Source organism: Varanus komodoensis, unplaced genomic scaffold (genome assembly GCF_004798865.1).
Source record: "Varanus komodoensis strain SLA01 unplaced genomic scaffold, ASM479886v1 scaffold30, whole genome shotgun sequence".
Lineage (NCBI taxonomy): Eukaryota > Metazoa > Chordata > Lepidosauria > Squamata > Varanidae > Varanus > Varanus komodoensis.
In genome coordinates this window covers 8,504,057-8,519,155 of record NW_025335762.1, presented here as the reverse complement: position 1 = coordinate 8,519,155, position 15,099 = coordinate 8,504,057, and the positions used below count along the sequence as shown (strand labels likewise).

General features: G+C 41.8%; 1 protein-coding gene across 1 annotated transcript in view; it reads left to right on the top strand.

Moving 5' to 3' along the window:
• The window catches only part of UNC5D (unc-5 netrin receptor D), a 207,579-nt gene that overhangs the window by 103,346 nt on the left and 89,134 nt on the right, over positions 1-15,099 (top strand). Inside the window, exons 6-7 of the mRNA XM_044437388.1 lie at positions 1,366-1,533; positions 5,311-5,475. Of these exons, the coding sequence (XP_044293323.1) occupies positions 1,366-1,533; positions 5,311-5,475 (333 nt within the window). The remainder of the gene's footprint in view (positions 1-1,365; positions 1,534-5,310; positions 5,476-15,099) is intronic.

Here is a 15,099-nt window from a genome sequence, read left to right as displayed (position 1 = left end):
TGCCTGTACCCCACCAACCCACCAATCATGCAACAGGAAACACTGGCTCCAGAAGTGACCATCTGGTACCCCTCCCTCCATCATCAAAGAAGGACAGGGATGCAAACAAAGCAACTCAGCTTCAAGGAGAAATTTGGAGGAGCTCAATGAGTTCAAACATGTTAATCCATCCTCAGTCTGTGATCCCTCTGATCAGTGATGCAATATTCTGAAAGGAGTCTCAGTCCCTGGTAAGGTGTAGATTTTAAACTAAGGAGTGCTTCTTGATCCATTCTTGCTTATTGCTTATGGCTGTTCAGGTGGTGATGGCGAGAAGACTTGCTTTATATCAGCTTTTGCTCACATGCCAGGCGACTGATATGCCTGACTTTTCTCTGGGATTGCTCAGAGACTTTTCACTGTGATCTGCATCAATTGCCTGCTTATTCCAGACCCAGTTCAAGGTGCTGACTCTTTCATTTAAACCCCAAATAACATAGGATTTTGAAAATTAAATGATTCACATCTTACATATATATCTATTCTGCACCAATTTGACCAATATTAGAAATTCTCTTCCAGAAGAACAGAAGGCAAGTTCTGTTCCACTATTCTACTTGCTGAATTGGGTTCAATGGTGATATGGTCATGATTGCTTAATCCACAGTTTAATGACCACTTTAGAAGAGACTACAGCTCCTACCATCACCAGCCATGTTGGATGGGGCTGATGAGAGTTAGAATTTAACAGTATTTGGAAAGTGACAGGTCCCCTACCACTGTTTTAGATAATCAGCCTAATCTCCATGCCTCCATGGGACTTAAACAATCCGTTCTCTTTGGAGGGGCTTGTTAACTGAGCTTCGGGCACCAAGTAAATGATGCCCATGCTCAGATTTTCAAGAAATGGAATCTGAACTGCCAAAGGGAAGTTTCCTGGCTCTTTTCCTCTTCACTGCCCCTTCTTTCTTCTCATTAAACTGCAGATTGACATTTTATTGATTCAGAAGGATGCCTAGACAACCACTCTTCATCTTTTTTCCCTTTAAATGTTTGTGTTATCCACAGTAAGTGGAATGTGTTAGGAGAGAATTAAGGTGGTAGCCTCCCCTTTCTCTCCCACAGCTTACTGTCCTCTCTAGCACCACCTGGCACACAAATCTGCCATGCACAAACGTGCCTGTTCTTCAACACCAAGTTCTTTATGTAATTGCACCTCAGTTCTATTCACACAGCAGTATCTACAAGTGAACTTAAAATTTAGCATGGAGAATACAGAAAGAGAGAGAGGGCTTTACATTGGAAGGATCTGAAGTCAGGATTTGCATTTTAATGATGCTAATGTGCTATCCATTGTTTCCCACTCCCCATACATGTTGGCTGCAGTGAATGGAGGCTGGTCTTCATGGACAGAGTGGTCCACCTGCAATGTACGATGTGGCAGAGGGTGGCAGAAGAGATCGCGGACCTGCACCAACCCAGCTCCTCTCAACGGAGGTGCTTTCTGCGAGGGAATGTCTGTGCAAAAGATCACCTGCACCTCATTGTGTCCTGGTGAGAGAGACGTTAGCTGACAGGCCCAAATGAAAATGTCACCACACCCTCAAAATGAACTCATCATTCTTAATGTGTCACAATCAAGGAAGTCCCTGGGGTGTTTTATTTGCTTTTGCCGCAGAAACCTCTGGCAGTCCCCAGCCCCACGAGTATCTGCAAGCAAGTGTGCAAGCATTATTGGGTGCTCGATCTGCTGTGATGGTGCAAAATTTCTTGTGGTATATGAATGCTGTAACTTGATGCTTGATGTCCTGCACTAGCAGGTGGTTGGACACAGTGGCCTTTAAGGCCCCGTCCAACTCTGCTATTCTGTGATTCTGTGAATTGGGAAGGACATGTCCCCTGAGGGATCACATAGTCATCCCACTAGATATGGAAATAAATATTAGCTATTCAGTCTTGTTCCCAGCGTGCCCCAGCTGTTCCTGTCGAACCTTGCATAGGATTGTGTCCTAGCTGGATTTGTAAGAATGCTCCAAAAAGTCCTGCTGTATTAGACCATTTTTTCCAGCTATTCCAGAAGCTTGCTTCCCACAGTGGGCAGTCATGTGTACTCAGGAAGCTCACGTGTAGGAAAGCAAGTCTTCTTTGCATGTAACATGGTTCTATCATCTTTTTAGACTGCTTCCCTACCCTGACTTATCCCTTCCCATTCCCTAGAAGAAATGAACCTTCATTTATCATCCAGTGGCATTTATAATGGCTAGCAACCAGTAGGTCTCTCTGCCATTCTGATTATATGAGGTTTTCATGTTCCTCTCTCTCCCCAAATGAAGTTGAACGGTGCATGTCAGTAAATGTTAAAATTGCACCCACATTCTATTTTAGGTGTTATTATCCAAAGAACTTTGAACACTGTGGGTGACTGTTCGTGTCCACAGGATTTAAATTGGAATTTATTGCATCTGGGATTTCTTTCTTTTTCCTCCTTCCTTTCTTCTTTTCAGCTCCCTTTGTTAATATGTATAATCTGGCCACAAGCAAGATCAGGTAGAACTGGACAAGGGATTGCAAAGACCATGAGGCAGAGAGTGGGCTGCTGTAAGTCAGTTGACAGATGTATTGATCCTGAATTTCTCGTAGACATTAACAAGAGACCTTGAAGGCAAGCTGTGATGTTTCTTGCACATGTCAGCCTCATCTTAGCCTTCAGCTTGATTGGACCTTGAATTTCCAAAGCAACATTTCCATCACTCTGAGTGGCTATTCAGCCATAACACCAAAACCATGGTTTGGCATTACAAGTATAAGCATTCTTCCTTTGCTTCCAAAGACCCAAACCCTTTTTTTGGCATGAAATGTGGGATGACAATTCAATCCCATATTGGTTGAATATGATTTTTTTGGGGGGGGGGGGAATGCAAAGTCATTCACGGCAAGACAGAGTGAAAAGTGTCCCCTGTGTAAGTTTATTTATGTTGCATGTACATCACAGTGTATAAAGCTTAATGTTCCTACTTTTGGGATCCCTTTGACTAGTGTTCCTTCCACCTCTGCCAATTAGCAGAATATCCCCTGCTGATTTACCCCCTCCAAATGACATGACAAAATTTCAGCAGAGGATTTCACAACAGGTATAATTTGAACTGACACTTAGTCAACAAGTTGAAAATTACTGTACAATATTAGAACTGATGAATTCAACTCTTGTGATTAATTTATCACACTTTTGTATTGTCCAATAGCCGAATGAGTTGTTTACAAGTATTTAAAACAATTTGGAAACATCAAACACAGCATAAAATGCAGTACTGAAATTAAATGGTTAAAACAATCACATAAAATAGTAGTAACAACTACAGTATTACATAGCAACAGTACAAAGACTTAAAATACAATAAAGGATTTAAAGCAGATTGATACTAAACTTTCAGGATAATTTCTGGGGAAATAATGGAATATGCTCCCCAGAGAGGTCTGCCTGGCACTGACTCTACTCTTTCCAGTGCCAGATAAAGACCTTTTTATTTACCCATCATTTTAATAATTAAATTGTAGTTAAATTAATAACATTTTACACAGTCACATTTTCTTTTTCTTCTTTCTTTTTCTTCCTATCTTTCTTTTAGTTTTGAATTGTTAAGCATATTATAGTTAGTTTTGAATTATTATTATTGAATGTTTTAATTGTATTTTATGTTATTATTTAATCTTTTGTAAGCTGTCCTGAGGCTTGTACAATGGACAGGGTACAAATGTAAAAAAACAAAACAAAACAAAATAAAACCCAAAGTGTTCACCTGGTACAAAGGTTTCATGTGAAACAGTTTAGTTGTGTTGGGTATAGGCATGCCAATTGGCATGTAAAATGGTTTTAATTTCTTCATAACATGACCATGGAACATCATGGTATTGGTTCAGATTATAGAAGTGGTATTTCATGAAAGAAAGTTACATAAAAGTTGTCAAGTGTGAACTAGCCTTTGCTACAGACCCACTCCAGACTGAAAACTAGTCTCCAGTTGTCAGCATTTTTCCTAAGATATTTTTTGCTTTGCTTTTCACTTCAGGCAACCTCCCTTTCTCTCTCATTTTTTCCATTGTAGCAACTCAAATGAATGCAAGAAAATAGCACAGAAATTGGGCGGAAGATATATGACCTAAAATAAGCCATTTAAAGCTTTTATTCGATGATAGGTACATTTTGATACATGTAAACATCTAAGGAAGTCATTTGAGCTTGAAATTCAAATTCAGTAGGTTTTTATTATGGTATTATATTGTATTTATTTTAAAAGCTTTAGTCCAGCTTCTTTTGTATTGCAGAATGCAGGCCTGTTTTTCCAATTCTGTTGCATATTATTGCACACTTAGTGTGATCAGCCCATCTGGGGTGTTGGTTAGGCTGGAACTGGGGAGACCCAGGGTCACGTCTCCACTTGGTCATGGAGCTTATTGGATGACTTTGGGCCCGTCACTACTTTTCAGTCAAAACTACCTTGCAGGTTTGATGGGTGGATAAAATGGGGAAGAAGAGGTGTTGCTTGGGCTCCTTGGAGGAAAAGGTGAGCTATACCTGTAAGAAATAGTAGTAATAAAAAGCCAAGTTCTGAAATCCTGTTTGACTCTCCAAAATATAGCCTTTGATTGTTGCTACATATTAATTTTAGGAAATGTGTATAGCTGGTTCATTTTGCTTTCACAGACTCTTGCTTCCACAGACTTGGAATAAGTCTTTCCAAATTTGCTTTGGATGTCACTGCTGCTTTTGGATTAGGGATATGCAGATCAAAACAACTCATTTGCCAAGGCTTTCTGAATTCACCTTGACATTTCTTAGGACTTGTATTCATATAAGATGGAAAGCTTTGGGTGTTGGTGGTGGTGAGAGGATAAGCCCAATGAAACTTTAAGTAGACTCTTGGATGTCTCTTTCTAAATGTGCACATGAGTTGTGCACCTTTTCAATGGGCTTCACATCATGTTCTCAGACAAGAAAACTTCATGCAAAATTGAAGGTGTGTAGGAAGGAGGGCAAGAACCAGGCTATATTTTCCAGGTTGGGGGTAGTCTATCATTCCCAGATAGGGGGCCATAGAATTGTTCTGATTTCCAGTGCTCCAACCATGGAATTGAATATTTGAGCTCTGATCATCTTCTCCCTACCCTTGCATCTGCTTCATCATGAACCACACCAGCTACTTCTGTGAGGTTGGGATTGTGAGCCCAGAGAGGAAGAAAAGAGGGAGGAGACAGGAGAAACTAGGTTATGTGCTCTGACATGAAGTCTCCTGTTTAATAGGATTGTATTCTAACTTGTCTTCTTCTGTCTAGTGGATGGTGGCTGGGAAGTGTGGAGTGAGTGGTCTGTCTGCAGCCCGGAGTGTGAACACTTGAGGATCCGTGAATGCACTGCTCCAGCTCCACGGAATGGTGGGAAATTCTGTGAAGGGCCAAGCCAAGAATCTGAGAATTGCACTGAAGGTCTTTGCATTCAAGGTAAGTCCTTGTGCAAACATTATCCAAACTCTCTCACTTCAAACCACCCTTAAATGAAGAGTATAAGTCATGTTAGAGACCAGGAAGAGTTGGATATATCAAACTTCTTCCAAAAAGTGTGTGTGTGTGTGTGTGTGTGTGTGTGTGTGTGTGTGAGAGAGAGAGAGAGAGAGAGAGAGAGAGAGAGAGAGAGAGAGAGAGAGAGGATGTGTTTTGTCCACAACTTTGAATTTCATTTTGCTGATGTCTTTTGCTGGGAGCACAAATCCTTTGAAGTCTATGAAAGAGCTATTGTGACTGGAAGGGAAGTTTTGAATTCCTTCTGTGGTGAATAATTTATCAGATATTACCTGGTCCAACATGTATCATCAGCTCAGAAACATCTGGTGTCAAAGGAAGGTCATAGAGACTGAAAAATGCTTTTTCTCTGCAGTGTCCAGATAAACAGTAAACCATACAAACACCTCTTCTGATTCCACAATAGGGAAATGTTAGGAGTTAGCTCCCTGCAAACGTTTGTGCGATGGTTGGGGAAGTGGGGACCACATTGTGTCCAATTATCAGTGTTGGAGTCAAATGTGGGTGGGGTCAGTTCCACTTTACATTTTCTTCCTTTTCTCATATACATTTATTAATTACTTAGGTTTCTATTCTTCACAATATCTGAAGTTCATTCTCTTTCTCTTCTACTTCCCTTCTTCTTTCCCTCTCCCTCTGCCTGCCCAGACAAACACACTGAAATAGTCAATTAAAACAGAATTAAATCTAATGCTGCACAGAATCTCCATGTCCATGGCTACTGAGAAAAAAATTGCACTTGGTTCAACGGGAGTTGCACCCACTTAAATGAGTCCAGGATTGCATCCTTATATTTTTAAAGGGGTGGGGCAGGTAAGGAATGATTTTGTCAAGATATTGTGAGGAAGACTTATTAACCAGGTCAGGGAAGTAGGTTCAATACTGAACATGCTTATTTGGAAGTAAGAGCCACTGGACTCAATAAGACTTACTTTTGAGCAGATTATGCTACTGGTCTGTTTGCTGTCTGTCTTGTGTTCGTAGAATTATAGAGTAGTCCAGTTGGAAGAGGCCGGAATGCCATCAGGTCCAAGCCCCTGGTCAGTGCAGGACTCTCAGATGGATGTCCAGTCGCATCTTGAATTCCTCTAGTGTGGGAAAGCCCACAACCTTCCTAGGTTATTGGTTCTGTTGCTGTGCTGCTTGAACAGTCAGGAAATTTTCTGTAACTTGAGAAGTTTTTCCTGGTATCTAGCCAAAATCTGGCTTGGTGTAACGTGAGTCCATTATTCCATGTCCTGCACTCTTGGATGAATGAGAACGGATCCTGTGCTTCTTCATTGTAGTAGTTTTTCAAGTACTTGAAGAGTGCTATCATATTTAGAAACAGAGTAACAGAGTGAGTCAGAAGAGACCCCCAGGATCCAGCCAGCTCCACTTGTGAAATACCTACCATTTCCCCCTCAGTCTTCTCTTTTTGAGACTAAACATACCCAGTTCTTTCCTCATAGGGCTTTGTTTCCAGTCCCTATATCATCCTTGTTGCCTTCCTCTCAATTTTTACCAGCTTGACTGCATCTTTCTTCCACTGGGGTTCCCAGAACTTCACACTGTACTCCAGATGAGACCAAACCAATGCTGAATAAAGGGGAACTAGAACTTCATGGAATTTGGAAGTGATAGTTATATTAATGCAGCCTAAAATAGCATTTTTCCTTTTTGCAGACACATCACGTTGTTGACTCATATTGAGTTAGCAATCTACGACCATTCCTTCTCACTTGCAGTATTGTTGAGCCAAGTATTCACCATCTTGTAATGATACATTTGGTTTCTTTTTCCTAGGTGCAGAACTTGGGCATTTGTCCCTACTGAATTTCATTCAGTGGTTTTCAGCCCATCACTCCAACCTATCAAGATCACCTTGAATTTTGTTTTTATCTTTCAAGATATTAGTTTCCTACCTAGGTTTGCGAAATCTGCAAATTTGGTAATTGTTCCCTGCATTTCTTCATCCAAATAAATAATTCATACAATTGTTGACAAGCGCTGTGGTAACCCACTTGTTACCTCCCGCCCCCGTCTGAGAAAGTGCCATTGATGTAGAACTGACTGGAGAAGCTGCAATATGACTCATGTTGCCCCTTATCTTCAAATAGGAAAAGGAAAAGAAAAACCTGGGAACTATAGACCAGTCAGTCTGGAATCAATCCCTGGGAAAATCTGGAGCTGATTATAATGCAGTCAGTCTGCAGAAGACTTGACAACAAGGCAGCTATCATTAGAAGCCAACATGGATTCTCAAGAACAAATGCTGCCAAAATCATCTTCTCTTCTCTTCTCTTCTCTTCTCTTCTCTTCTCTTCTCTTCTCTTCTCTTATCTCTTATCTCTTATCTCTTATCTCTTATCTCTTATCATCTCTTATCTCTTGTGCCTTCCCTTCCCTTCCCTTCCCTTCCCTTCCCTTCCCTTCCCTTCCCTTCCCTTCCCTTCCCTTGATAACGTCCCTAATGGACTTTGGAAGGCTATGGACATAATCTATCTTGACTCTAATAAAGTCTTTTATGAAGCACATCATGATTCTCTAATTAGTAGATCAGATAAAAGTGGGCTACATGAAAGAACTCTCAGGTGGATCTACAGCTGGCTACAGAATTGGACTCATAGAGGTAACAAGTGGGTTACCACAGAATCATAGTACTGGAACATACATGAAAGATAATCCTGTTTGCTGCTAATGGCAGGATCCATCCTGACTCTACTTGCAAACTTTTCACACTGGAAAGGCTGACACACTCTTGTCCATTTCAAAGAGCTTATCCCATCAAGAAGGTTCCCATCCCATTTAGTCAAAAATCACCCTTCCTGTAATTTGCATCTGTTGGTTTGTTCCTGAACTCTAGAACAGCAAAACATTTCCCCCTTTCCTCTATTTGATGGCCCATCAAATCTATGAAGATGGTAAACAGCCAAGAGCTTGGTAGGACCTTGAAGACTTATCCACGACTTTCTCCAATTTCACTTTCAAGTCTGTCTCCCAAGACTTGAGTACTAAAAACTTCAATTTTATTTCTGAAAGCTGAAGGTTAAGATGCCTCTTGGTGTTTCTTGGTGATCTGCATTCGATGATTTGATTATCTCGATGATGATGATGATGATGATGATGATGATGATGATGATAATGCTGGAGAAAGGTATAGGTTGTCCAGGGTGCCAAATACCCACCCTTCTCCTAGAGTAGTTCACAAACTACAAACTACATTTGGTTTTGGCTTGTCCTCTGATTATCACTCTACCCCAGGCAAATCCATTGCTTCAGTGAAAAAAGAAGTAAACATCTAGCTACATTTGTTTTAAGGCTAAGTAATTGTTCCTTGCAAGCTTGCTGAAAGCTGGAGCGGCTGTGTGTATCACTACAAGAGTCTTGCTTCAGAGCACACATCCATCTGGTGTGCTTTCTGTGCTATCTTTGCTGAGTCTTAGGCTAAGCAAAGATAGCAAGGACGAGGTGAAGTGCTATTAGAGGGAGAGTTTCCGGTGCCTCGCTTGGACTTAGTCAATGTTCAGATGCCTTTTTAAAATTCATTGAAGAAAAGGGGTTGTTTTATTGTTCTTTTAATGCGGTTTAATGTTTGTAGGCCAAACTATGGTTACACAGATCAAAGGCCAAGCATCACAAAGGAAGTTTTATTATTATGTGTTGTTGTAGGAAAAAAATGAAGTCTTAAATTACCTGCATGAGCTGAAACCAGAAATCCAGTCTTAACCTAACTGAGACCTGGCAGAAACATGCAGCAAGGGCAAAATCTTTCTGTGCTGTGTTTGTCTTGTCTGAGGCACTTTTGGAGTCAAAAGTGACCTCAAATGCAATTAATGCTATTTTTAAGAGTCATACTGGGTGATAGTTAAGTCTGTTTGCTGGTGTTTTTAGCTCCAACAGTTGGCTTTGAAAAGAAACTAGGATGAACCATAGGTGACCTTCTTTATCACCTTTTTCAGAGTCTTTCATTTGGGTAATATAAGTATCTTACAACCTGTGACTTACACAAATTTGGTGACATTTGTAACCAAGGTGTGTTTTAGTTTATAAAAAGAACATTGTAAAAGGATGGAACCTAACATCTGGGGATGGCATACATCAGCCTGAACTTGGCAGTGACCTTGAAGAACTAGATTATAGGACTAATTTTGCATCTATTACGCCTACAGTCCCCAGTCTTTTTGGCACCAGGGACCAGTTTCACGGAAGACCATTTTTTCATGGACCAGGGTGTGGTGGGGGGGGTGGTTTTGGGATGATTCAAGCACATTGCATTTATTGTGCACTCTATTTCTATTATTATTACCTTGCAGTATACAATGAAATAAGTATACAACTCACAATAATGCTAGAGGCCCAAGACCCAAAAGGGCTTTGCAGCAGTAGCACGCGGCATCAAATAGGCCTTGTGGTCCACCAGCGGCTCTTCCTGCCCCCTTGCTCTTCATTACGCCTGCACCACGTGCCAGACTTGCTCAGCGCCTTGCTTGCTCTGCCTCCGCCTCCGCCTCCGCCTCCCCCGCAGCCCACAGCCCAGCCCTGACCTGCTTTCCAGTTCCCTCACTGCTTGCGTTTGCCCTCCTGGGCTTCTCCACACCACTTACTGCCTGCCGCCACTGCCACCTCTCCCTCTCCCTTTCAAGACCCAAAAGGGCCCTAAGGATAATCTGTATTCGCAGCTGCTCCCCAGCGGTGATGCTCACACTGGGGAGCAGCTGCAGATACAGATGAAGTTCCACTCACTTGCCTGCTGCTCACCTCCCGCTGTGTGGCCCAGTTCCTAACATACTGGTCCATGACCCAGGGGTTGAGGATGCCATAAAATGTGAGCTAGAGGTCTTCCAGGCACTCCATCATACAGGAGTATGTTGCCCCATTCCACAATTTCTGATGCATACTGCCCCCCTTCCACAAAAACATTTGCAATTTGAGCTGGGACCCATCAGTGTGCAGTTCTGAGGCCACTTGAAGTCTTGGTAGTATTTGCTCTAGACGTTTGCTCTAGTGCCCTATGTTCCACCACAGGCAAAAGTCTCCAGGCTATTGCTTGGATCTCCTCCCTTTCCAACTGGTCCTGCCTTTTAGCATGTTCAGTAAACAAGTGAAAGAGCAACAAAGGGTTGATGGCATGGAGCAAACCTAAAATGAAGATCTACAATAATGAAAACCAGTAACATTTGCCACAACAATGAACAACCACCCCACTGACAGATCTATATTGTGACCTCCTTCTACTTCACTGTGTTAACTTGGCTCTACACTTGATTACATATATAGAGAGAAAGAGAAGGCGTGAGAGAGCTAGAGTAAAGTGTCTTCTTTCTTTCCTCCTCCAAACTGTGTTCTGTTTGCCTGGATCCAGACACCTGCTCCTGATGTAGCCATTGGATTTAGCAAAAAGCTTACACTTAAATCCCATCAGATAGAGGAGAAGGTGCTTGAGACACAGGCAGCTTCAAATGTTGCCTTTTGCTTAAGCTCATAGAAAGCAAAACTTGACTTTTGTCCGGTAGTGCTGCCAGACACAAGCTCAAAAAGCAGATTTCTTTCTGAAGGGATTAGTGCCTTTCTTATGTACCAGTGCACTGCTGGGGAAATAAAAGTTCATGAAAGCACAGGTTTTAGGGTCCCTGCTGCTTGTTTGCCATCTTGTCAAAAGTCAAAGAGATGATTTTTCCCTTCTCCAAGAAATAGTAGCATGATAGAAAATTGCAGAAGCGTGGTCCAGCCTCCCTCTCCCCTCTGATTTTTCCTCAGCTTCTTATTTACTTTAATGCTGATTGGAAGCTGCTGGGTAGAAAATCCCAGAGCGTGCAAGATGGCGATTCCACTCCGCAGAGGATGAATTCAACACTGGCAGCTGATTATTGTAATTCTGCTAATCCTTGTGTGTTTGACATTCACATCCTGGCTCTTTCTATTTTACAAACACTTAGAGATATTTTGAAAAATCTGTGCCTGAACTCGAAAATGGCACATATGGGCCAGCCATTTAATTTCTTCATGGGGTCCCTTTCCTGTGTGGATCATAGCATAGCACCAACCCCCTCCCTGACTGGCCAAAAAACCCAACTTACATCAAGTAAGTTAGGATAAAAAGAAACATTAGTAATAATGTTACCTGAAGGAGCGCTTACATCCATATTTGCCCAGTCGCCCCCTGAGATCGGCGGGAGAGGCCCTTCTCCGGGAGCCCTCCGTGAGAGAAATTAGGAGGGTGGCTACTCGGAGAAGGGCTTTCTCAGCGGTGGCGCCTAAGTTATGGAATGCGCTCCCCAGAGAGGTCCGCCTGGCGCCGTCGTTATTTGTTTTTCGGCGCCAGGCTAAGACCTTTTTATTTAAGCAACATTTTAAATGCTAAATACAATTGAATTTTATCTGGCCAGGGCGGCTTATTTTATAATGTGAGTTTTAATTAAGATTATTTTATATGGATTTTAACTTGTTTTATCTATGTTGTAAGCCGCCCCGAGGCTTCGGCGAATGGGGCGGCATAAAAATGTTTTAATAAATAAATAAATAAATAAATAAATAATAATAGACATACAATGAAGTGCTGTCATGGCTATTAGTTATAAGCTGGGAAGATCAGTGCCATCATGATTCATTCATTCCATTACATCCTAAATTTCACTTCATGATTGTTGATCTTATGATCCCCAACCAAGGTGATGGAATCCTCTTTGAACTCCTGGACTGAATGTGAATATGTACAAAGAATACCGTCCACCAACCCCCAGAACTGACTTTCCGAAACGCTGAGGTTGTGTCCATGCACATGGGAAGAACTGCTGCTCTTCCAGCCTGAAACCATGCTAAGATAATGTGACCCACTGAGCCCAGCCAGCCTGCTTTTGTCATTGCATCACGAAATTCTCGTTCTGATGTTCCAGGGCTCCTCGGCTTCAATGAAAGGAAGGAGCTGTGGCTGAGGAGAGCTGAACGAGAGAGAACAGGAAGGGAGCTGAGATCAGCACAGTGGTGTTAGATTTTTGTTAAGTTACTGCCCTTGTTTAGATGAGCTCAAAGTGTGCATTTTCTCAGATCCAGATCTCTGTCTCTGTTAGTTCAATCAGACTGAAATATTAAAAGTATCTTTTTAAGTATAGATCTCTGGTATTTTCATTCCTTTTTGGGTCATGCTATTAATTTGTTTGTGTGTGTGTGTATAAAATTTTTGCTTTCTCAGCTAGCAGGGATTGATGCAATTATGCTACCTAGGTGCCTTCCCTCTCCCCTACTCCCTTTCATTCCAATATGCATCATTCTGATTTTCCCCTATAGGAAATTGTGAATGAAATGCAGTGAATTTCTAAAACTATTTCTTTGCTCTCTACCTTCTTTTTCACTCTTTACAGGAATAGGCTGCTATTGTTCTCCCTTTCTCGAGGCTAAAATAAATAGAACCCTTTCTGTTATTAACAAGTATTGATTCTTCCCCACATTTCTTGCCCAAGTACAACATCAGAACTACCTGCTTCCAGTTATTCTGACCCTCTTAGAGATTGACAAGTGTGCTTGCTGCATGGCTCGTGTTGCTACATTTGATAGCTGTAGAGTTATAACCCCCCCCCCCCCCAAGTCTGAGGCCCTCTTCTGAATTCCTCCTCCAGAGGGACTTTCAGATGACAGCAGAAAGGTGATGGCCCTTTCAGTGATGTTCCTCTCTGGGCTGGACATCACTTGCTCCACTGAGGCCCACCTGAGATCAGCATTGCCATCTTTTGGATCGCAGCTCAACTTCTCCAAGGCATTTGGAGATTCGGTTAGGAACAAAGGGCTCAGCCTGAACCCACTGCAACCAAGTCTTGTTGGCATTGATTGGCAGTGGTTTTCCAGCATTTCAGGCACGATTTAAAGTGGTGTTGCAATGATTAGTGATAAGATGGGGAGATCTGGGAAGAGGTCCTTTAAAACACAGCCCATTGTTTGCCTGCCAATGGGAAGGGCAATTCAAAATTGGTGCCACTACTTGCCTGCTTTCAGAATGCCACATAGCACCATTCTGTTGGTTCTAGAATAGCCAGCAAGGCCTCTCTGGAGATCTCAGAGGCTGTCTGGGCATGATCCATAAGGTATTGTGAAACTCCTGAGTTCAGACCTTTGTGGTGTAGAACACCTCAGTTTAAATGTAACAGCTGAACATGCATGGACTTGCTATGAAGTAATGTGAAGTAGCATTTTGGGTGAGCAGGAGCTGGTGTGTAGTAATCACTTTTTATATTTACTTTTTAAAATGGCAGTGGGGGGGGCTGTTAAAAGCATCACTGCAAGTCAGAAAGAGAGAAGCCCTGCATGCAGGGAAGGCAAAGGAGGCAACTAAAGCATCTGAAACAACTAAAGCATCTCCAAGTTGTTGCTGCTTTGCTATAATAATAATAATAATAATAATAAAAAAACACCCACCAGCCCACTGGGATCTCTCCTAACATATTCGTATGTATCCTGGGTGAGGGGACAGGGGGATGAAAAGTTGAGAAAAAGCTGGTCAGGAGAAATCCAGGATATAATACCACAAGGAGGGCAGTTTCAGGTGAGCACCATGTGATACACCTGTGAAGAGGACATTACACTGCCAATAAAAATCCCTAGTATAGGTTAATCCTAAATGTAAGGGGTGAGTTGGCATGAAACCTGAAAACAACAATAAAAACAGAATTCTAGGATTCTCTTTTATAGGTTTTAATAGTATCTCTCTCCCCCCCTTTCCCCTCCCCTTCCCTCCCCTCCCATTTCCCCCATCATCACCTCCTTGACTTGCATGTTGTTATTTCATGGGCATGTCAGGGCAGAAATGGTTAGATTTTCAACATGAGGAGCAAGTGAGTAAGCACAAGACTGGTTAGGGGCTAAACTTGGAGAATGGGCAAACGGAAGGATATGTTTCTGGAAGCATGCAATGGATTTATTGTATATTAACCTACAAAGAATCTGCTTCACATTATTCTGGGAATGTGAACGAGTAGAAGCAACTACTTCCACCCGAGAGAGGTATGCATTATATCCAAGAAGCATCTGGAATTACATTATTGGAATAGTGTATGTGTGTTGGGGCAGGTAAAGGGAGAGGGCCACAATCCTCATGAACTACACTTTGACAAAAACCCTGTTGATTTACATAGGATCTCCTTCATAAAAATGCTTAGGGTTGTGCAGTGTATGGTAAGTTGTTAATGGCTCCAGAAGTACATGTGCAGACTTTTACCAAACTCATACCATCTGATTTTCTCATATTTGATTTATTACATGATTACAATCACTCTTCTGCATTTATAGTGTGATTAACATACATGGTGTTTAAAATGAACAGGTCTTGTAAAGCTCCACCACAAGGGGCTTACAATCTAAAAAAAGCAGCCAAACTAAAAACCAGAATGAACCACAGAAGAAGGAAAAGAAGCAAGGCTAAATGGAAAGGAACTGTGAATATACATTAGAATTTGTTGTGCAAAATATTGAAATTCATTGTTAGTTTCCAGCATCTCACAGGACAATAAAAAGTGCCAACTTGATATAAGGGTGAAAACAGATACTCAGCATTCTAGTCAATTTGTCCAGAACTGC